At 39.6% G+C, this 24,109-nt stretch overlaps 1 protein-coding gene across 2 annotated transcripts in view; it reads right to left on the reverse strand.

The window, feature by feature from the left end:
• Positions 1-6,392: 6,392 nt before the first annotated feature.
• LOC107661820 (phospholipid phosphatase 3-like) overlaps positions 6,393-24,109 on the reverse strand; it is a 39,128-nt gene continuing 21,411 nt past the window's right edge. For both annotated transcript variants that reach the window (XM_016451585.1, XM_016451584.1), the window contains 5 exons: positions 13,689-13,846; positions 11,576-11,859; positions 9,736-9,793; positions 6,978-7,154; positions 6,393-6,881 (listed from right to left, as the gene is read on the reverse strand). In XM_016451585.1, the coding sequence (XP_016307071.1) occupies positions 6,780-6,881; positions 6,978-7,154; positions 9,736-9,793; positions 11,576-11,859; positions 13,689-13,846 (779 nt within the window). In that variant the 3' untranslated portion in view covers positions 6,393-6,779. The remainder of the gene's footprint in view (positions 6,882-6,977; positions 7,155-9,735; positions 9,794-11,575; positions 11,860-13,688; positions 13,847-24,109) is intronic.

Raw genomic sequence — 24,109 nt, forward strand, 5'->3', positions numbered from 1 at the left:
TCTCAGGTATGACTTGGCAGGCTCCAGCCAGACAGGTGTGCAGCTGATGTGCGTGTCTTAGGGAAACACAGACAGGGGAGATCTGCACAGCACATCTGATCAGCCCATCTTCAGCCCTCACTTCCGCCCTCTGGGGCATCGGGCTATTTTGGAACTCGTTGGGGTTGTTTTTTCGCTTATTGCGGTGCCACTGACCTCGGCACAGTCCCTATGGTCAACTCCGAAAGAAAAGAGACTGAGATATTTAGTCATCAGTTTTCTCAGACGGCCTAGTTAATGTCTTTCACAGGCTGCAGTCAGAACACATTGTTCTGGTTGGGGAGCGGTAATGACCGCTGCCACTGCATTCTCCACTTTCATTACTGGGATAAATGGAGCAATGCACGCCATATCAGGGAAGGGAACAAGACTGGAACTCCTGAATATAAACAGCCAATTAATCCAAGCTAATTCTATTAGGAATTGAGCTAGCATCACGCAGGGTTGAAGCCGTGAGCCACCGAGCGTGGCGAGAACAGCGGCGATACCGTACAGCGCTTTCATCCAGCTCATTTTGCCGGCGCTGAGGTTTAGCCTTTTCCCGGAGCAGATTAACGCCACCGTCATAAGCTGCGGTGAGAGCGTAAATAAAAAATGACGATCATTATATAGCAAAGCGTTTGCGGCTTTGGATTTATGAGGTAGTTTTAGTGCTTCTGTGGGGGAAACCGCAGCGATGCCGGTGCAGTGTTGCCGGCCTTTTGTTTGCAAGAGTTCTTGATAATGAGGCGATAGGCTCATAATCAGATCCAGGGAGGTATGTCCTACATCCGATTACTGTCTCAGGTATGAACACTCGCGTCTGGCCAAACTGGAGGGAAGGGAACCTACGTGGGAGAACACATGTGAGAGGCATCCTCCGTCACACTTGATTCTTATCTCTAGACGTCACTTTTATTTATAAGGGCAGCTATTTTTGAATGTTTGTTCCCTCGATTTCTTATCAACCTCCTTCCCTTGAGGTATGAACCATGTGTTGGTCAAAGAAGCACATTGGTTAATCTTTATTTTCTTTGATAATGAGGGGTGAAAGGTCTAAAGTATTTCACAGGCTGTTATTAGGAATCAATCAGGCAGATCGAAATGTCCGGAGGCTAGCTAGATGCTACTGTTGGGAAAAAGAGAGAGCGCAGAAAAAGACATGAAAGAAAGCATTTAAAGTCAACATGAAATTGCAGTAACATGTACTATATTACCCCTGGTAAACAGATAAAATTCCACCCTAGATGTTTTTTTTCTTGTGGAAAGTTTCACTTACAGATCCAACAGATTTATTGATGTGAAATCCATGCAGTGCTGTCAGTTTCAGTTTTATGCTGACGTTAACAGAAATGACTGAATGCACTGCGCTTTGCCTTAAAGTTGGCATGAAACTTAAAGCTGGTCACCACCAACTTTAGGAGTGAAGAAAAATGTCCTAGTCTAGCATTTGCCATCTATGCAACTACTGCCACAATTGCAGCCATTCTAATGTCAACAAAACATATATCTCCAAAACTTGCTTGTCAAAAAGCATGTGAACTTAATTTTGGTAAAAGGTTAATAATGTGATGACCACATGTAAAGCCATAGTACCAACTTTAACAGCGCAGTGTTTAATTATTTTCTTATTTCCTGAAAAGTAGCGGGTTTGGACCTATGATGTTTCCGTCCAGCAGTGATGAAATTCACAGATAAGGCATTCACAGTAAGACCAGTAATGTGTGTTAAGAAAATAAATGGAGATTTTTTCCCAGGGGTCTTGGGTTTCATACTGACACCTGTTGGTATGGATGTATGAAGATTTTGTTTATTAAGCACTGCCGTGTCCCAGCAGATTTGTCATACCTTTTGATTGATTCATTTATATCAACCATGCTACACACTTCAAAAATGGACATACTTGAGCTTAATAAAATGGCGGCTGGTGCAGGAAGGCTGTGTGTTGCATTCCACTGGTCTGCTGTGGATGGTGCAGCTGTTTCCTGGATGGAGGGATTTTGCCCTGTGATGGCTGTAGCCGTCATGTTCGTTTTATCACTCCAGCAGGCACTGCTTGCTTAAACATTTTAGTTTTCCATTCATAATTATTCTGTTTGGACTGATGGATCACACACATGCTGATCCATACCATCACTCTGGATTCTGGACTGTTGACTCGGACTCAGAGTGCACCTTTAAAAGCATGATATTTGCATGAATTCATGTCTCTGGTCTTCTTTTGCACAAATCTTGAAGTTATGAAACAAGTTTTCATATTATTTCATTGAAATGTAATAACCTCTGAAATGACACTTTTCTGCTGACAGAACAAAAACCTACATGTGCAAGGAAAATAGCATTATCTGCTAATATTACAGCCTGCTTTGCAACGTTCAGTCAGACTCCTTGTGGATAAAACCACGTCCTGTCCTAAATAATTTCCTGCTAAATACCTTTATACGTCAGGTTACAGAAGTTAAAGTCATGAAATGCAGTTCCTAACCCATTTTACGCCTGTAAAATGTTTCTGAGATTCAGTGAGAAACATGTAGGACGATATTTGATTTTATCTGCTGGGAATGGATAGTTTGATAAAGGGGAGGGGCTAAAATGAGAGGCCTTGGTGACGTCATCAGAAAAGAAAAGTTGTTTTAGTTAAATTCTGAATAAAGATTATGAAGATTTTTTAATGAATCAATATAGATGTTATTAACATATATTTAAATATCTGGAATAATGTGGATATTCTAAACGATCATGCTTACTTTCAGTGTTTTGTGAATGCTGTGTCATGCTGTCTTTAAAGTAGCAGGGAGTTTTATTTACAGGAAGAATCTGTCTCTTCTTATCGCTGTTGATTCCGGGCTGCAGGATTGTGGGGCAGAGTGAAGACCGTTGGAAAAGTCATAGTGGTAAGACAAGTTGAGCGAAGTACATTATGTAAAAGAGCAGGGACATACATTATGGAACATGCATACTACACGTCAGGTATGAAATATGTTCCCTGGTAACAACATTGTGAAGCAAAACAGCCCCCAAACCACGGTCACATTCCTTTCCATCCCAGCGCCCCACAGCCAGAACCCCTGACACCTCCCTGCGCCACACCAGCAGCCAACCACAGAGCCCCGCCCCCCTCTCGCCCCTCATTCCGCACCTCCGCTCATGCTTTACTGCTACTCGCTCCCTCTCTCTCAATTGCTTTATCTCTCCTTTGTTCGCTCTGATCTTGGCTGCCTTTTATTCTGCTCACTGTGTCTGGAAGTACACTGGAATAGAAAAAAGAGAAGGGAAAGCAAAGCCTCCTCCTCTGCTTCTAGCACTTTGCCAGCTTCTATCTGGCCAGAAATCGCAGTGGTAGCATGACCCCAGAAACAGCCAATTGCGCTCTACTGCACTCAAAAAGAGAGAAGGAGGGAGAGGGAAATGAGGAGCTGAGAGAGAACTGGAGGGATTGGATGTCTAATGTTAAACTAGTTTCCTCGAAGAGCTGCTCTTTGTGTTGACATAAATGTTTCATTATGTCTGCACTCTAACATCTTGAGTTGAAGTTAAGGCTTAAACTTTCGTCTGATAAAGTAATGAGTCACGAGAGGTTGTGCATTAGAGATTTTAGCACATATAGGTGGAATGTTCAAAGGCCAGTGTTTGTGAGTCAGTCTTGTATTGCTTGCTTTGTATTATTTTGTGGTACTCAAGAGGTCAAAGTTTGGCCTGTTAGCATTAGCAGTTGGCTACAAGCCCCTGCTTGTAGAGGTACTTGTAGTAGCTACACTATCTGGCAGCAAAAAGCTTTTTTTTTTCTCTCCATTGACAGCTATCCAGGCAGATATAGCCATGTATTCTAGAGAAACTTTTGATTTTGATTTTTGATCTCTGATCCTCACCAAGGCTGCATTTATTTGATCAAAATATATTAAAAACAGTAATATTATTAGAATTTTAAATAACAGCTTTCTATTTTAATATATTTTAAAACATATTTTATTCCTGTGATGCAAAGCAGGATTTTCAGCATCATTACTCCAGTCTTCACATGATCCTTGAGAAATCATTCTAATATGCTGATTTGTTGCTTATTATTTTTGTAGAAACTGATGAATTTCTTCCAGCATTCTTTGATAAATAGGAATTTCAAAAGAACAGCATTTATTTTCAATATAGAGTAATATTTTGTAACATTTTAAATGTCTCTACTGTCACTTTTGATCAGTTTAGTGGATTCTTGCTAAATAAAAAAAAAATGTATTTAAAAAAAAAGAAGATTCACAGTAATATTGCAAGCCATTGCATTATTTTGTTTATTTACTTTTTTTATTAGATAGGACTGTTGAGTGCAGACAGGAAAGTATTGGGTGGAGAGAGAGGGGCGGGATCAGCAAAGGACCTAGAGACAGGAATCGAACTCGGGTCGCCGTGAACACAGTTGTACTATATGTCAGCACACTTATCACCAGGCTATCGGCAGCGACAGCTTGTGCACTTAAAGGGTTAGTTCTCCCCAAAATGAAAATTAGCTCAATTAGCGCAGACGGCTCCGGGGGGGCTGAATAAAGGCACTCTGTATTGAATCCATGTGTTTTTGTAAGAAAAAGATCCATATTTCAAACGTAATAAACACTTTTCTCTCACTTCTTTTATCTGTCATACTGAAGGCGTTCCGGCGGATGACGCAGCACGTATACGCAGCGCGCGCCTCTGAGATACGCTAGTCTCGCGAGTTTGTTTATAGGAGCAAAGGAAGCAAAGTTTCCTTACTTTAGCAAAGTTAAAACCAGTCTTCTCTTGGTTTATATTGAAATCCTCAGACATTTTTCTTTGCAAATCCTCGGTTTGTAATTCTAATTCGTGACCGGCATTTTGTTTTGTTCTCTCTCCTCATTCGTCACTAATCAAGCAACGCCAACGTCCTACATCATCCGCCGGAACGGTTTCCGCATATGACAGATACCGGAAGTGAGAGAAAAGTGTTTATTACATTTGAAATATGGATCGTTTTCTTACAAAAACACATGGATTCGCTACAGGGGGCCTTTGTTCACCCCCCGGAGCCATCTGCGGCACGTTTTGTTATGGATGTGCGCGCTTTATTTGACGACTTGTGGACTGTTCAACTGCAACACCCACTGACTGCAATGATAGAGCTTGGAATAGCCAGGACAATTTTTTATATAACTCATATAAAGTCGCTAGGATGCCTCGGGGGTGAGTAAAACAAAAGCTAATTTTCATTTTTGGGTGAACTCTTTAATGCAAGGTGAAGTACAATGGCGGATACAACAATATAATAAAAGACACCTAGATTCAATAAATTAACATTTACACAAATGCATTTATTCATAATAATTCTACCACTAGCTAATATAGTTAATTAGTGAATATAGAATATTGCTCTTTAGGTTGCTACAGTTGCAGAGCAACATAGCAATTCACTGCGTTAATATAAAATCCAACTGATGCGCTCTCACAGGTGTGTTTATCAGCTTTTTTTACAGCAGCTTTACTCATCAGTGTGTGTGGGTGGATGTGTGGTTTGTTCTGTCATTACAGAATAGGAGAAAATGAGATACAAAGATTGAACATTCATTTTATTGGTTTGGTTTATTAATACAGTGGTTATTTCAGCCGCACAGGCTTTTCACAGGGGAAACCAACAAATAAAATGAAACTAAAGTAGAATATAGCTTTCTGACAATCTGTGGCTCAGTCACTAGTCTCTTTAACAATTAGCAACAATAACTCTGCGTACCTGTTCAACACAAACGATAAAAAACATATATAAACACGTAAAACAAGAACCGATGCTAATACTTCTGAAAATCTGGATCGTTTATAAAATGATTTATTTACATTCATTCTGAATAATTATAATTTGGGGGGGGAAAAAACACAAAGACAAAGACAACACAAATGGCACTGAATGCAGGAAGGAAAGTAAAACACTGATTAAAGAAGACAAAATATAAAATATTATCTGTAGTAATTCGACGATTCCATAGTGTAATTCAAGTGCTATGAGTAGTAAAGGGTACACAGGTATAGACCCCCAATCCGCTGAGCGTTTAGGGCGGGATTCAAGCCCTAATTATGCGGAGGGGGGTGAGGAGGTTTTCGGGTCAAACCTCCTTTCAGTCTCACTCATGCAGTGAAAGTGGTTAGTACAAACATAGAGTTTAGCCCACCTTAATACAATACAAGCTTAATAGCATTAGCATCAAATCTGTGCTTTCATAAACAGAGGGTGTCTATAATCAGCACTGCTATGATTGTGCAACAGCGCACCAGAACAGTGGTCTAGCCAGGTCCGATAGCAAACACAAGGGTGTGTGGTCTGAGCCCAAAGCATTGTTGTGATTGGTCCATTTGTGTCCAATGGAAATTCATTAGACTGGGCCTCCAGCAGTCAACATGAGCCAAAAAGCTTGAAAAGTTAAATCACTTATCACTGTGACGTGTGAATCTCTGAGCCTGGACTACCGGTGACGAATTATAAAACAACAATTATTAGCAGCTTCAACTATAACGTATTTCAAAAATATAAAGGATCAATTTTTATATAAAAATATCATTTATGTATGGAGCGCTGATACATTGCGGACGGGTTTGTTGAAGGGTTATAATATATAAAACTGTTCTTCTCTCAGAGTGCACAGGAAATGGTTCTCAAAAAAAGTTTTTTTTTGTCAAGACATGAGCATGTTTCAAAGTTCTTTGTCCCATTCCCGTTCTTTACTCGATCACTCCCATTTTCACTTTCTCGTGTCTCTCAGGTGTCTCTGTTAGCAGACGGTCTGCTGGCTGGACAGGGGACTCTCCAGAGACAAGCTTGTTGGAGACATGTCTGGACGAGACGTCTTAAACATGGACGAAATATAAAAGGCCTGTAAGGAAATGTTAAAGTGAGCACACAAAAAGTACCTTACACTCCCAGCTTCATAATAACGGTAATCTAGAGCATGTGGCAACGTGATTCTTACCACCCAGTACGCGGTCAGTCCTCCCTGCAGGAAGCCGGTCAGGACGTCAGTGGGGTGATGGCGGTAGTCAGAAATGCGAGTGAGTCCTGTGTACACCGCTAACATCACCAACATGAACTGCAGCAATGGTCGCAGGAGCCGCGCCCCTCGCCATGACAAACGCGCCTGCAGGTAAAACTGCGCAAAGATAGGAAGTTTCGAGAATGATTAACATATGAGCTGATAAAAGAGTGTACAGACTGATAAATAAAGCTTAGAGTGTGTGTGTCTGACCTAGCTAAACTTCTGATGACACATTTCCTCAAAATCACTCGGAAGTTAGCTAAATCTGATAAACCTGATAAACCATCCTCAAAAGACTAAATAATGTGCTTATTTTAATTCAAAGATGCCAATAGTGTAAGCCTGTTATTATAAATAGCCTAAGAACAAAGTCTGCATCAAATAAAAATCCACCCTACGTGTATATATTATCTAAATGCATGTTATTGATCTTTAATCATCTTTAAATTAGCTTACAATACTTGAGAGACAATATTATTTAGGCCTTCTACGGATATCTATTTTCTGTATCTCCACCCTATCAGTGGAAGATGGTATTAAAAAGGTTCTGTTCCCAAATATAGTGAGCATCACAAACACCGTCTTCACATTGTCCGTTCCAAACGTTATCTTGTCTCTGTAAAATTCCAAGGCAATAGAATGGACAATGCCAGAATATACTGTGACAAGCTTCATCCAAGATGCCAGAATTGTTGCAAAAATGTTCTATGTAATTAAAAATTACATACACGTGATTACAAGCTTGTCGTATTCAAGTGCTTTGTTGTCAAAAGAATAAAATGTTATATTCCATTGGTTGATAATCATAAACATTCACTGCGCTAGATAGTCAGCTTACTGACGATTCTGGAATTTCGGTCAAATACATGCTTAGTTGACTGTTTATAATACATACAACATGCTTCAAATGATTGTTCATATATATAAATAGGCACTACTTTAACGACAAGGTGATGTAGTTGTTGTTGAAAATAAAACTAATAAAGAATAGCACTGCCAGCAGCAATCGTTGTCCCCTCCACCATGTTAAAAGTTTATGGCCCGCCCAACTGGAAAACTTGTGTATCAAAATAATCTCAGAGTTTCCCTGTAGTAAATACGACTTGAGAAGTCATTAATGTCCAATTTCCGATAAGGAAGCTAGCATGTGAAGGCAGCATTAAAGTATCCTGTTGTTGACTTAAAAACTTGCAAACACCAAATTGAAATGAGTTGTGAAGTCGAGTTTTCTTCATCAAAGATATACCATGATGGTGCACTCAAATGACCATGACTAGGATAAGTCCCGCCTTCTAAATAAAAGAGGCAGTAGGCAATTGGTTAAATAGCTTCCTAGAGGCGTTGAAAATATGGACGCCAAGTGAACTAACCTTCCTCGAAAGGTACTTCAATGCTTGTGTTGCATTACACAGAGTGTTCCAAAACATCAATTTTGAGGCTACATTTTAGTTAGGATGCTGCCTTAGAAGTAAACACTAGCTTGGGGAACAGAGCCATATGGTGAAAAAAAATTGTTAGCACATGTTAATGATACCACCCTGACAAACTAGCTTAGCTACACGACAAATATTAGGGGAGATGTATTGGGATCAGCGGGTATTGGTTGTAGATTAACTTTATGGAAGTTGATGTCACACGAGGGACCGTGAAAAATCCCAGAATTTAAATGCCCTGGTACCCCTCCCATCAGCCCTGTCACAGGTGTTTGGCTTCCTGCAGTAAAGCCTGGAGCAGCTGGCGCTCAGAGCCAAAGCATGTGGCTGCAGGTCAGGCATGCAAGGCAGAGCCGAGCCTGTACAGTGCGGCCATTGGCCGGGACGGAGAGAAAAAAAACAGGCAGAGAGGACAAAGAGCCTGGCATGGCTTTTCTATAGGCTTTTCCCTCGCTCTGTTCATGTTCTCTCTCTCGTGCTCTCTAATGAGAGTTGAAGAGCTCTCCTGCTTTTAGAGCAGCCAGAGGCCTGTGAATTGAATTAGATGAATGGTCGAAAATAGCTTGTTTTTACACAGCGGGCGAATTTTCTTCCCTCCATTCTAAACGTGATTGGTACACAAGGCAGAGTAAATTCTGATAAGGTTTGTGGGGCAGTTGAGTGAAAGAGAAATGTGAATGCTATTGAATGTCATGCTTTATGATCGTTTGCGAGCGTTTTGTAATTTTTTTCCCCTTATTGTGCCTCTTCCCCAGGCCATAACAGCAAGTGAGAGAGAGGGGTTTAACTGAAAGAAGCCTGTCTATCTCTCAGCAGGCCAAAACTCCCCCTCTCCCAGACACAACCCACAACTAAACAAGGCCTCCTCTGTCTTCAGCTAGCTTTCACTCGCTCTCCCTCTCTCCGCTCATCTATTCATCAGGCCTCTGGAGAACATTCCCTCCTTCACTCAAGCCTTTCTTTTCCGCTTGAAGCAAAATGCCTTTTGGGAGTTTTTTTGCGTTCTCAGAGCCTTCTTCTTTCAGTATGAGTTTATTTGTGTGCATTTGTGTGAGTTGAAGTTTGAGAGAGTTTCTTGTCAGTTGGAATTTTTTGGCATTTTTCCCACATGGCAGGGATGGGAAGTGAAAGCTGACAACAGAAAAAGCTCCTCACCGGCATCCGACAGCAAGCACAGTCATTCGGCGCTACCCTGACGTGTGTTTGAGTTTGCGTGTTTGAGTGTGCATGTGGTAAATATGGCCACACACGGCGATACTCACTGCCAGGTAAAGCATGGTGTACATGGCAAAAGATGCATGGCCCGAGAAGAAGGACTTTCTGTTTGAAAAGAGCAGAAGGGAAATATTACCAACTAAATGTCATAATCTCGCAAATCATTAAACCGCTGCACTGCTTTATGGGCCATAACATTGTCTTCATGATGTTATATTAAGCAATCACAAGCATAAGTGTTATTTTAAGTAAATTCCTTTATATTTCCATAAAACATACAATGTGATCAGTCAAAAAACATCCAGCATTTGCACTTGAAAAACTGTACCTTTAATTAATCATACACTGTAGCTCTGTTCCAAAATCTAGTGAGCCTCCTACCTAGGAAGCATCACTAGATGTTTTGTGCTGTTTTACTACACTGTTTTACTACGCTGTTTTACTACGCTGTTTTAAACACCCATTGCTACGTTCCATTCTGAAGTGCCCTAATCCTTTCGAAGGGTTTACCCTCCAGAGTGAGAGCTTCAAAGGGATTAAGGGTGTATGGAACCAAAAAACTGTGCCTTGGAAGGCACTTTTGTGTCATCTTGCTGAGACAGTTAAGGAGGCGCCATCGTCACACAATTAAACCTCCACAAGGAATCATGGGAGCGAAGTGTCCATCAGTTGCACCCTTCAAAGTGGCCAGTTTTGAGTAATTCAGTTTAGAATGACCCTTCAATATGATGGCAATGATTGTTCTCACTCTGATATGCCCTTTGGAGGTGGATTTATCCTGTTTGGAACATAGCACAAGGTACTTTCTTTTGGCCACATATTAAAGAACTATAGCATTTATCCTTCATAGAGTAGACAATCCTAGAATGCATTGCGACAAGCTGACCCTTGTGGCAAAATGTGCTTTGTTGTACTGAATGTGCAGTTTTATCATACTTCAAATCTTTTAAAGTATATATTTATTGTGCTGTTAGCTTAGCAACATCGAACTCCATCAGAATCAGTTGCAAGTCGAGTCTTCCATGTGGAGTACTGTTTGTGTCATGCAAGTAAAATGTTACAAATATTCAGTTGTGAAGATCCGTTTTGGTTAGGATGCTGCCTATGTAGGTAGTATACAGCAAGACAACTCACTTAGGCTCCATCTGAATATGCATACTTCCCTACATATAGTAGGTGAAAAATATTGCATAAAAAGATAGTATGTTCGAATTCAGATTTATTTATAGTAGACAAATAGTACCCGGGTCACCAACTACTTCCGACGCGATTCTGATGTGCTCGTCTGATGGACACTTTATCCTATGAGGCCTTGTGAGCGGAGTTGTGAATGGCAGTGAAGCTTCACAACGGACACTGGTAGGTTACATGATAATGACAACCTGATGGATATAGTACGTCCGGATTACCTTCATACTACACACATTCATACTACATGGTAGGGGTGGCCAACATCGATCCAGAAGAGCCAAGTCCTGCAGAGTTTTGCTCCAACCTTGATACTCACCTGCCAGTAGCTTTCTGGTAACCCTTAGACCTTGATTAGGTGTATTTGATTAGGGTTGGAGCTGAACTTTGGTGGACTGTGGCCCTCCAGGACGGACATTGGCAACCCCTGCTACAGTATATGGGGTCTCCAATTCTGCTCCTGGAAAGTTCAGTTCCAACACTAACTTGATAATTACAGGCAGGTGTGTTGGAGCAGGGTAGGAACTGAAGTCTGCAGGAACTGCAAGTCTCCAGGAGCAGGGTTGGAGACCCTTGGTATAAATCAATAAGTACTCTTTCAAAAGAAGTAACAATGCAAATTTTGTACAGGGCCTAGGTTTTGGAACAGAGCTCATCTCATCTCTGTGCCTCCCATTAAACTCCTTGTACTTCACTTACCTGGCCTCCTCCACTATCTTGGATTTGTTCCTGCAGGTGACATCTGAGATGTAGGTTCCGGGTATGCAGTTGAGTGATTCATAGGTCACATTGCACGCCGACAGGAAGTGGGGACGGAGTCGGCCCACACTCAGCTTCGCCATGTTGGTCAAGGATTGTCCCACGCAGCAGCCAAACAGGAAGCTGCCCAGCTCCTTATACAGACAGGACACGTAAAGGTTGCGCACAAACGCCCTTGAGTGCACATCTCTGAATCGTACCCGGTAACACTCTCCAACAGCAATCTGAGACAGACAGGGGACACCGCTAAGGTTACAGCCATGCAACACTGAGTTAAATACTACAAGTCTCATGATGCCTTAAATAATTCACAGCACCTCATACACATGCTCTCTTACACAAAGAGAAACTCTTGTTCAATAGCAAAATAGATGAAAAGAGTAAATCAATAGCCTTCAGTAACAGGAGAACCGTGGGCTAAATACTACTATGGACAGGACGTCTCGTAAAATACGAAAATGAAAATTCTGTCATCAGTTACCCTCATGTTGTTTTAAATCCATACAGTTTTCATTCTTTTAGGGAACATCAAAGGTCAATTTAAATGTACTGGTCACTCTTTTCCACAGAATTACATTGAAAAGATAGCTTGAAAGCTTTACATAAAACACCATAGAAGTAGTTCTTCAAATAGTTTTTTGAGCAAAATGGAAAAAAAAAAAAAGTTATTATCTTGAACAATCTTGACTTTGAGTTCATGAGAGAAGTAGAAAGTATGAATCATTCTTTTAAATCAGGGGTGTCCAGACCTGTTGCTAGAGGGTCACTGTCCTGCAGAGTTTAACTTCAACCCTAAATTAAGCCATCTGAACCAGCTATTCACTGTCTTCGGTCTCACTAGAAATTTCCAGGCAAGTGTGTTGGAGCTAAACTCTATAGGTCGTTGGACCTCTAGGAGCAGGATTGGACACCCCTGTTATAAATGCATTAGTTGATCAAGTTCACAAAACCAGTGTAAATGACTGGTTCACAAATCAGCCACGATGCACCAGTTCGTCCATCATTGAGCCTATGTTGCCTGATGAACAGTGCTATACAAATAAATCTTTATTATTATTATTATTATATGTTCGACTGGTTTTTGTGGTGTGTTCTGTACTACTGGCACTAGTTGGACACCCATTGGTGGATCTGTAGATGCTTGAGCATGTTGAATCGGCTTTGGGCAGTTAGTGAGAAAGATCACTCTGTTTGGCGAACTAGTGGACGAGAAGAAGTGTCAAAGGCAAGCAATGACAAAGTTGAGGAAACAAACAGAAGGCTAGTTGTTCATCTTTATCTCATTTGCAATGATATCCGCAGTCCTAGCTCTTTCAGTTTCTCTTTTTGAATGATGAATATAGACTACTGCAACCTGTTGGTATGGAGAGTTATTTCTTCTCATGTCGGCGCAGAACGTACATGCAGTTTTGCTACTGGCTGTAGTCTATGCACTTTGTTCAAGTGCAAATTGTTCGCCTAGGTAACATGAGGCAACAACACGGTTTTCGTTACCACTAGTTCTTTGATTTGGTTTGGTGTGCCTGGGCCTTTAATAATTTTTGTTTTGCCATTTTTTACTTTATTCACATAGTACAGTTGGAGAGAGGTCAGGAAGCGAAGTGGGAGAGAGAGGGAGCCAGGATTGGTAAAGGACCATGAACTGGGATTCGATGTTTGGTCGCCTGAAGTGCAATTATGCCTACATGACGAAGCACTGCCCAGAAGGCTATTGGTTCCAACAGCAATTAACAGCTTACTGGTGATAACTTACATTTTGGTTTATTTTTTGCTCAAAGTTTTCTTATATGCTATATTCTTAAGGCTTCTGAAAGATTGAGTTATATTGACCACTTTTATCATACTTTAATGTTGATTTTGCACCCATTTTGATACCTAAAAGACTTTGCAATTCAACGGAAAAGAACAATTCTTAAAAATCTTTTGTACTTTTGAGAAGAAAATAAGTCTGACATGAGGTTGAGTAAATGAAGACAGAGTTTACACTCTTGGGTGAGCTATCTCTTTGTGGTCTTTCAACAAGTGATATTTCAGTTTATGTGTGTGTTCTCACCGTAAGTCCTGTGATTATGATGCCCCCGGCTATAAGCATGCTGTCAGGAATGGCCTCACTTTCTATGTAAGGGTATGTGATGCTGGTGTCCCCGCAGAAGAAGCCCCTCATGTACGGAGTCACCGCTTTGAGCTCACAGGCGAAGAATGGAATGGAGGCTGTCAGGAGAGAGACAGACGGGTTAATGTTTCTGTCGAAACTACCTGGAGGAATGTTCTTCTGTGCATTTTAGTGTTTCTCTGGCACCACAAGATCAGACACAGATACATCTTTAATGCTCTATTATGTGCAATTAGTATCGCAAGTGCAGTTGAGATATTGAGAATGTCTTCCTGATGAGAATCGAGATCAAGCCTAAGGAGCTGACATTCCATGCATATCTCTGGCAGAAAGAGTGAAGGAGGGGTAGGGGTTGAAAGAGGATGACAGCACAGCTAGATGAGGCATGTGGAGAAGAAAAGACCCTAAAGAATACAGGATTGAGGTCAGAGACTATGAGGAGGAAGATGGAAAGTTTATTGCGAGTTGTGCTGGGAATGCGGTAAAATGGTTCACTTGGAATGCGTAGGGGATCTTCTCTTTCAGGAAAACGCAAACAAATCTATTACACACCTGGATGGTTGCAGGCAGGTGTGTTGGACACGGGCTAGACTAAAGTGTAGAAATTAAGTCCTGAACACTACTGTAGCTTGCAGAATTCCTTATGGTATTTATGGCAGTGTGGGGGACTTATTCTATCCCCTTGTTAAACAATTACTAATTTAAAAATTAAACATTGTGGCAGTAGGTCACAGACAATTTCCAGATAAGTAAACCAGGATGTTGTTCCATATGGACGGGTGAACTCTCAAGGTATAAATCAGTAAGCAAATAGGTCATTTCCAAACAGAAATCAGTTGTGGCTTAGCAGTAAGTGCATGTGCACTTATGTAATATTTAATATTAATATTACATTTTTCTGATAATTAGTTTCATGTTATGGTTGATGAATTATAGATATCAATTTTTTTCTTACAGACAACTATATATATATTTTTTTGCTTTCTTTGTTCTTTGTTTTCTCCTTGGTACCAACATGTGCAAGTCACATGTAAGTAAACTGTCCTCTCATTGGTCAGAGTTCTCCTGTTTACGTTCTGGGATTCCACTCATTATGGTTATCCATCTGCGATCTAACTCCTTTTTACACACATACACATATACGAATGCATATAAGCCTTGATTCAATCAAGACTTCATCGGGACAGCATTCTTGCAATGCACCTGTTTTGTAGAAGAGCAATGATTTTTTAAAATAAAGAGGTGCTCTTTTATTTTCAACTGATAAGTAAGGTTCTTACACACAAAATCACATAATGCATTACCTATTATGAATTATGATACAGACTGACTCTTTAGTCCATTGGGTCGGATTGCTTTCTCACTGCAAGTGAGATGATTTCAGTTTGGCCAAGACCTCCTCATTCAGGTGATCTCAGACTGGTGTTGATCTAAGCATGACTGCCATGTTTAAATATGCCTAAACGAACCAAACTAAGGGAGAAAATGCACCAGTTTCTGCTCCAAACATGCCAGGTGTGAAAACACCCTCAATAAATAATTCATTTTAAGTACTAAAAGTGAGTTTAGGCATCACTATATTATAATGTACATTTTAGCATACGATTTGTTAAAGATTGCATTTAACACATATTTATTAGCATTTTTAAAGTTTAACCATAGTGTTCAAGGACAGCAAAGGTCTAAATAAAAAAAAAAACTGGACATTAGCATGTAAAATTAAAAAACACTTATGAATTATTAGCAGTTGTAAAGAAAGATATTAATACTATTTTAATAACTTCCACTAATTTGCTAATTTAACCATCTATTCAAACCCCAAATGATTCCCATTGAGAGAGTGTTTTAGATTGACTAGTTTTCTGATGCTAAAAAAAGCATGGGCTTTTTGCTGTTTACAGAATCTAGTGTTCTCACTCGGGCAGGTGCCATTTCTCAGGACCTCTTTTCAGCGATATCTGTCAGGAAGTAGGAACATTTCATGTGTCAAGCAATCACTTACAACACCTTTAATGGATAGAGAAGTAGTGGCTAATTATTCATTATAGAATCATTACTGGAAATAAATGTGGAGTACACAGTACTGATGTGTAAATATAGATCTGTACTGGGAGTTGAGTATGAATATAGAAGTGATGAGTGATACAGCTGTTGAGTTCTTGGTTTTTGTTCCCTCTCTCTCTCTCTCTCTTGTTTTCCCCAGGCCCGGGGCCCGTACGGTCCCATGCCCTTGATCCACACAGAGCATGAGACTAATCATTAACCCTCCACTCTCTCCCCCAGCTGGAACGAACCCAGCCACAAGCACAGCCTCTGCCAGGGAATCTCTCAGTGTACGTGACCGCTCTTTTTCCAGGGCACAAGCACATGCTTGCACGCTGCAGGGGGACCGAAACAGATCCAGAGATGGAAAGAAAGTGCAAAGTAGGTCACTGTTGGCTGAAATGTACCAGCAAGTTCATGTAGACTAATCGTGATCATTCAACCAGAATATTGGGTGTCATTCACTAATAATTTCGTATTTGTACGCACATGATAAATTCTTACAAAAATTCGCAACACATGCATACACCTTATTGTAATGTTAATGAATTCTGAGATTTCTAGAATGAGTGACCGCTCAAAGTTACTAATTTGCATAAACACGCCCATCTCCATATAAGGGCTTTTCGCACAACCTTTCCTTGCAGCCTTTCGGTTCCCTTTCATGGGAACTTCGAACTGCATCCTCTAGGGGTCACTATGGGGAATGCCTCGTCGTGACCTGTGTCTGAAGCATACATTGAAAAAACACCAACTCGTTGGCCGGCGACAACCATGACGTCACTACCGGTGTGACTATATTATAAATAGGCGCCGGGAGCACACATCATTCTCTTCTTCGTCTTCATTGACTGTTTTGTTTGAAGCGTGCAAAAAATTTCTGTGGTAAGAGTGATCTCTATTCATCTCATTATGGCAAGCACTAGCAAAGCGTTTAAGGATGTGTGCATCCGTGTTGACGTTGTTTAACATCTGATGACACACACGATCTATGCGTTATTTGTTTGGGCGAAGAGCACGCACGCGATGTCTCCGAGGGGGCTAGTTTCTTTGCAGTGTTTCCTGGGACCTGTGTGTTTCTGTCCCTTTCAATGCTGTAAATGCTGTCTCGGGCAGTGCTCCCCTCACCTTTGAGGGTTGTATTTGAGCTTGCCTCTCCCGTTTGGCCCAGTACTTCCAGGTATCTGTAAACAGATGCTTGGAAAACTCTAAAATCCAAATACTATGTTAAGTGCACACGTTAAGCGTTGCGCACTTTTCTACAAATCCACATAAGTGGTAAGTGTGCACGTTATGCTTTGCGCACTTTCCTAAAATCCTGTACGGTAAGAGCTACGCGCAACAGCTTCGTGCTCATTCTGAGTGGTTTAAAACCCCGGTTCGGCCTTGGACACCACTCCTCCTATGTATCCTCTGGATACCTACTTTAACAGGGAGTTGCTACTAGGGGTCTGTTGAGACAGTTCCTTCAGCACATACAAAGAGAAACGTGTGGTAGCCCCTGTGTGGTTCCCTAATCAGGGAACCATGGTTACATAAGTAACCTGAGACGTACTCCTGTAATGAAAGTAACGACTTCGTTAGATCCTCAAGCAATGCCAAGTATGCCATTCTCAAAACCACAACAAACACTTTTTATGCAGTCAGTATATTATTAGCCAGTTGTACACAGCATATCTGCGTTCTCATACAGAAAAAAACCCCTCAAAGCATAAGCAATAAATCAGTTTATCTTAACATGATTATAAGGCCACCCAAAGTATTGTGTTTTGCGTATGTGTGGTTTCAGTTGAATTTTAGTACAAAATAAACTGGTGAATCATGGTTGGTTCGTGATCTGATCTGGTTGCTCATAAATCCAATTCACTGTATTCCCACTTGATTTCCAGCATCTCTTTTTACATTCTTATCGCTCAAACACCCCATAAGAGCCCTAACAAGCACACATACAGACCTGCATATCGAGATGAATGCTTATGAACATTCCCCCTGAAAACACTGATAAGTATAATCAGAATTTAACACTAAATTTGTACTGTGTACATCGCTGACTGCTGCTTTTCTCAGAATAAGTGGAGGCCAAACAAAGATAAGGTGAGATGCAACATCCTGCACTGCTGAATATGTAGAGGTGAAGAAGACATGCTGTTGATGAGATAGCACTGAGTTACACGTCAGCACACCCTGATCTGACCCTGATCCCGCTTTCGCTCGGTCTCACCGTAGCGCATGCTTGACATTTCATCCATGCTTTGGACAGGCCTGTACACTGTTACCCTTCAGGGTCCTCTCTGGGCCGGTCACATGTGTTTGTGTGTAATCGAGATCTCTATCATTAGCTCTGGTCACCATGCAGGATACAGATATGAAGGGCTGGTGACCAATCTCCTGTTCAGCAGGCTTTTAAACAGAGTTCCTACATATTCTATTAGGATAATGGATTCATAATATATTTTATACAACACTCCTTCAGATAATTTTTCCTTCAGATTTATTCTTTAAATGGTTATTGGTTACAGGCCACACTTGAGGTAAGTCAGAGGTGGACTGGAACAAAAAAGGGTCAATGACATGGCAATCTTTTTTTATGATTTTTTTTGGAGAAGCATAAAGTCAGAAATGCAGTGAACTGATGCCATAATGAAACAAGCCTCATTCAAAAATTATTGAAAAGAAAACATCTTGAAGTATTTTGACAGTCATTTGTTGTGTCTTATAATAAAACATGAACTATTTTAATAAAACTGCAACAACTGCTTATTCATATTGCAGTAATAATGAAAAAATGGTAACATGGTTCAACCAATAAGCAGAAATTGTACATTAGAGAGACCCTTGTGACTATTTGTCAGTATCAATAAGTCAAATAATTTTGCCTTTTTATGACAAGGTGAGGTTAGGTAACCCCCCAAACAAAAAAAAAAGCATAATTATATTTATGAATGAATATAATGCTATCTGTAAGCAATACTTTTTAACTTGAAAAAATATATATATTAAAAAAAATAGTTACTAAGATGTGTGCATTCACATGTAATCAAGATGTAAGCAAAGTAAGTTATTATTTCCATAATTTTGGTGGTTGGACCCAGTGTTATTTTAGTATCATTGACATCCTATTATAGTGTTTATCGATGTTTTGAATCAGTTTTTTTTTCTGTTTCATTTTCATTTAAGGTTTTAGTATTTTTTGTGTTTTTGTCAGTTTTAGTAGTTTTTGTTTATGTATTTTTTTTTTTAATCTGTCTATATAGCTTTTATTCATTTTTATTTCAAAATTACTAAATTAAAATGAGAAATGTTGCCTTGAAATAAAAAGTTTTTTGAACACTATTTCAGTTAATGTAGCAAATAAGTAACAAATATGTTTGTTAATAGTTTTAATTTTAATTTTAATTTCCGTTTTAGTTAACTATAATAACCCTTTTTGGATTGCATGACAGTTCTATCATTTAACATTGCCACTGATTAAACATTTCTTGAAAATGATATAAAAGTTTTTCAAAACCATGAATGAATGGCATATGTTAAAACCAACATGAATGACTTATGATTTTTTTTATTCTATCATGGACACTAATATGTCATTGACCCATTATATAATTATATTGATTAAAGAGTCATAATAAATTGATGTTTATTGTTATGTGATGAAGACAAATTCTCACATTTCAGTATTCTGGAAATCACCTATGACATAATTTATTTTGTATTTTTACTTGTTTAATTTGACACACAGTGAATGGTACTGCACTGAACATTCATCCCCCACTATATTTGTCTACTAGATGAAGAGCGGATGAGAGGGGCGAGCTGAGCTTAGAGCTGGTGCAATCCTGCGAAACTGCTGATAGAGTAGTAGACTGCGCGTCTGGGGAGAACTGTGCCACGCTAGCAAGCATTATATCACCTACGCCAGAATCTGCCACTGCGCTTTAAATGGGCCGACTGACAATATTGAAACTTTTACTCTCATTAAAATCTTTGTAAATTTTCCTAAATCTAAATTTAATTTTGCAAGACACTCCACAAGTCTTCTTCTGGCCAGTTCAGCTTTCAGGAAAGTTGGCCAATAACTGTCTGCTTGGCAGGGATGGCAACTGTAACTCTGAACAACTTCTCGCGTTCCTTGTTTGCCCGTGCTGAGGAAAGAGGTGAGGATAGCAATAATCTTCCAGGTGTGCTAATCCTCTTATCGGTGCGCGCTCACACTTGGGGCGGGTTGGGAAATCAGTAGAGAAACTGCACCTTAAACTCAGCCTCAGTTGAGCACACTTAACACACGGCGACCTCACAGGCCGTGTTCACGGTGGTCCATTAGCTCACCCCCCCAAAGGAAGCTCCTTATCACCAAGACAGCATATTAGCCAGCGGCTAGCTGCTGTCAGCTGAGCTAATGATTAGCTAGATCAGTCGTGCTAAACTGGGTAACACGTACGCACCTCATGCAGACAGGTCAAGGATTGAAAATCAGTCCAACGGCGCCTGTCCTTGAAAGACCGCCTAAAAAGACTGACACACTTTCAGTTTCAGTTTACGCTTCTCATTTTTTTCCTTTATTTTGGGCCAGTCAGAAAGATGGAAATGAAGCTGTAGGTGAAGAAAGATCTTTTTTTTAATTTAGTTCAAGAAACACTTCCTCATCATGTCATGTGGTGTAACAATCAGTTTTTCCATTATACCGTGAATACATGTGAGTGTAAACATCTTAATCGTTAAAATAAAAAATATACCAAAATATATCCTTATTTTTAAATGTAATAAGGTATTAAGTATTTTTTTTACAAATATTATGAATAATTGATTCATAAAATCATTAGTTTTTTGGGGAGTCGCACCACATGACATTTTAGAACCTGAACTAATCTTGCCTCGTCATAAAAATGTCAAATTATCTGATATTTGAAGAGACTGATCAACTTTGACACACAGTCATAGGGTCCATTCTATGACTTCATTTTGTTGGTTGCACCACATGACTTTGGCAGACAAAAGTTTTTCAAATATTAGTAAGAAGTGAAGTAATTTTGTTTAAATATAATTTTATTATTTAAAAAATATTAAAATAAATAATAATAAAAGTTTGTGCTAAATACAGGGTTCACACAAGGTCCTTAAAATTCTTGAATTTAGCTTTTAGAAATGTAAGATCTGAAATATTCTGAAAATCACCTTGTTTTGGTAAAAAATGCTTACAATTGTTTAAATTTAAAACGAATTAGGGATATGACTCTTTATAATTGAGTCTCTATAACAGTTGATGGTAGCTATTGACTTCTACAGTATGTAAAATCACTACGGAAGTCAATGGCTACTGTCAGCTGTTTGGTTACCAACCAATATCTTCTTTTGTGTTCAGAAGATGAAAGAAACTCATACAGGTTTGGAACACGTGGAGGGTGAGTAAATGATTTTTGGGTGAACTATCCCTTTAATGCAAGAAATAGTCCATTAAGAATATCATGTGCTGTATGGTATGCAAATCCTGGGGAAAAATGGTTTTGCCTGTATGAACTTGCAAATAATTCTTTTTTTTTTTTTAATGAGTTTTTTTTTTTTTTTTTTGATTATGATATCAGAAAAGTTTATTACCCTGACAATTGTGTCTTTATTACAAAATAATGTTAATTCAGAAATGTTCATAAAAGAAGAGGTCTAATCAAGTCATTTTATGTGTGAATTTTAAACACTTTTTAATAAAGCATCACTTCATCAACCAAGATATCAGCTCAAAATTAGTAGTTCTGCAAAACGTGCAAGGCTAAATGAGATAATGTCACTGAACACGTATCAGGTGTCTGCTGTCATTAATGCTTCCTGTATCAGTGACACGTCTATCGAATTCATTTAAAGAACAAGGCCAGAGGGGCTGGTGTGTAAAAAAATCTATGCCGTTCTGGACTATTGTGTAAAACGCAGCGAAACACTTCCATTAACGCTGAGGGACGATGTCAGGATCAGTGACCCAACCTAGCAGACTCACTTATCTAGAGGACATCGCTAATGGATCCGCACAGTAATGCAATAGCCCATATCCACCGGTCTCTTTACTCAGCGTTTATAACCTAGACCCAGTCGATGCTATTGATTGAGGTACATTCTACATGCTGTTCCATTAACGCGCCAGCGTGCCGGTGGAGTAGCGGATCAACACAAGTCCATTAGCAGATCACATCCAAAAAGCCATAGCCCAGAAATCCTGGAATCCCGGAGACAAACACAGCCGTGATTCAGTCCTTACCGAGAAACACGCCGCAGCCCGGCTTTACCCAAGCCCAGAGCAAACACGCTACACACAGTAGACAAGCGGCATACATGAGTCCAAATGAGTACTGTGAGGTCACTTCAACCACAGCTACAGAGCTTCACAACAAACCTCCAAACCACTGGCTGGCCGCACGTAATCTGTCAAGCAGCTGCGAGCAAACTCCAACACCTGGCTGGAGGAGAGCATACAGGGAAGATGGATGGAGAACGTGAGAAAGCAGGCCAGAAAAGATAGGAAATAAACAGCACGAACAACTGTGTGGTGTTGCACAATCTGCTCTTGGTCTGGGCCATTTTTCAGTCACAAGAGCGAGGGAACAGAATATTAGATTCAATCCGTGCCTTGCTCAGAAAGAAAGGATCTGGTTCTAATTTACACTTCTGAGCGCCACAGCCCAGAATGAGCTCACCGTGAAAGAATAACAATAAAATAAGATGGAACAAGAGACAGAACAACAGTGGAGAAGCAGGGGAGAGAATTGCTCAAAAAGCAGCTGGGGCATGTTTCTTTTTTCCATGTAGCTCATTTGTGTTGGTAATTAATAGTAAACAAAAAAATGCTATGCACTTTCCATCAACTTTTCTGTGGTTACTAAAGTCATTTGAGAAGCTTTTTTTGTGTGTGTGCATTGTTATGATGTTGCTAGTGTTCTGGGTGGTTGTTAGTGTGTTGATTGTAAGATGTTCTGTGTTCAACTCACTCTTGTGATTTGCTAGCGTGGTCGATTTCTGCTGTCAAGAGTCACAAGAGCCCAATTCTGGTCATGAGATATGACTCTGGTCCCTCCCTGTTTTCACTCGTTTTAGCATCTACCAGACAAAAAAAACAACTACTTAGAAAAGCAACAGAACATCTCTTTTCATCGTGATGTAATTTGAGATTCCATTCAAGTAAAGCACTAAAGTATATTTATTTATTTTTGTTATATGACCGTCACACTAGGGCTGGAATAATTCAATATCAATATGCATCGCGATATAATTTTTTTTCAATAACGGTGATATGATTTTTAAACACATTTCTGATATTTCGATTTACATTACTAGTGTTTCCTATACATTGATTTATTTGTGGCGTTTGATTTCGTTGAATAAACATGAGCACTGCACTTTTCAAAATCATAACACGGCGCGGGTGTTTTATATGAACGTATCTCTGAAGGGAAAGGACTGTCTTCAGAAAAGTTTCGATGACATTTTCATTTTTATCTGATAAAGTAGCGTTCATGAGCGGAGCTGCTTTGATTACAGCCGTTACTGGGGAAACCGCTAGTTCTACCGCTCTCAAAGCGCATCCTGCTGACAGAGAATCAGTTTGCATTTTCAATAATAAGCCCGTCTCCGCAACATGTTTTTGTTGTTGCTCAATTTTTTTGTTTGTTTTCTGCAGCAACTCAGAGCACTTTTCATATTCTTTATCCAGGCTGAAGCACATTTGTTTCAATCTATAAGAATAATTTAAATTGACCCCTCTGTCCATCTGTCTCTCTATTAAGGGTGACAGTAGTTCAACCACACCTACCTAAAACGGCTCGTTCTAACACGCCCCCACATGTCTACGTCACGATGTTCACACTAAAGCTGTCATAGCGTTTTTTATAATACTATTATTTCATTATTCAACCTTCAAATATGAATATCCATTATATACTGTATATATAACAGTGTCTAGGTAAATCTAGGTAAGTATCACTTGTGTACAGAATATTTTTATTGTATCATTTCCAGTCAAACTTTGAATTGTTAAATTCTACAAAGTGTGAAAATATTGTTTAATTGTGTGTATTTAGTATACATTAAATGCTAGTAATGCAATTAGCCTTGGTAATATAAAGGTGCTGGCTATTTTATTCCAAAAATATTCAAGATGATGTTTCTCAGTCATGTATGTCAAACATACATCATTTGGAATGTGGTGAAAATTACATTTGTTAATATATTTTTTTAATTAAAAAATACACAAACAAATTACAGAATTCTCTTGTGATGTATGTACACCACCTTTCAAGTTTCGGTCTGTAAGATTTTTTTTTTTTTTAATTCAGAAAGGA

Source organism: Sinocyclocheilus anshuiensis, unplaced genomic scaffold (assembly GCF_001515605.1).
Source record: "Sinocyclocheilus anshuiensis isolate Anshui unplaced genomic scaffold, SAMN03320099.WGS_v1.1 scaffold47, whole genome shotgun sequence".
NCBI lineage: Eukaryota > Metazoa > Chordata > Actinopteri > Cypriniformes > Cyprinidae > Sinocyclocheilus > Sinocyclocheilus anshuiensis.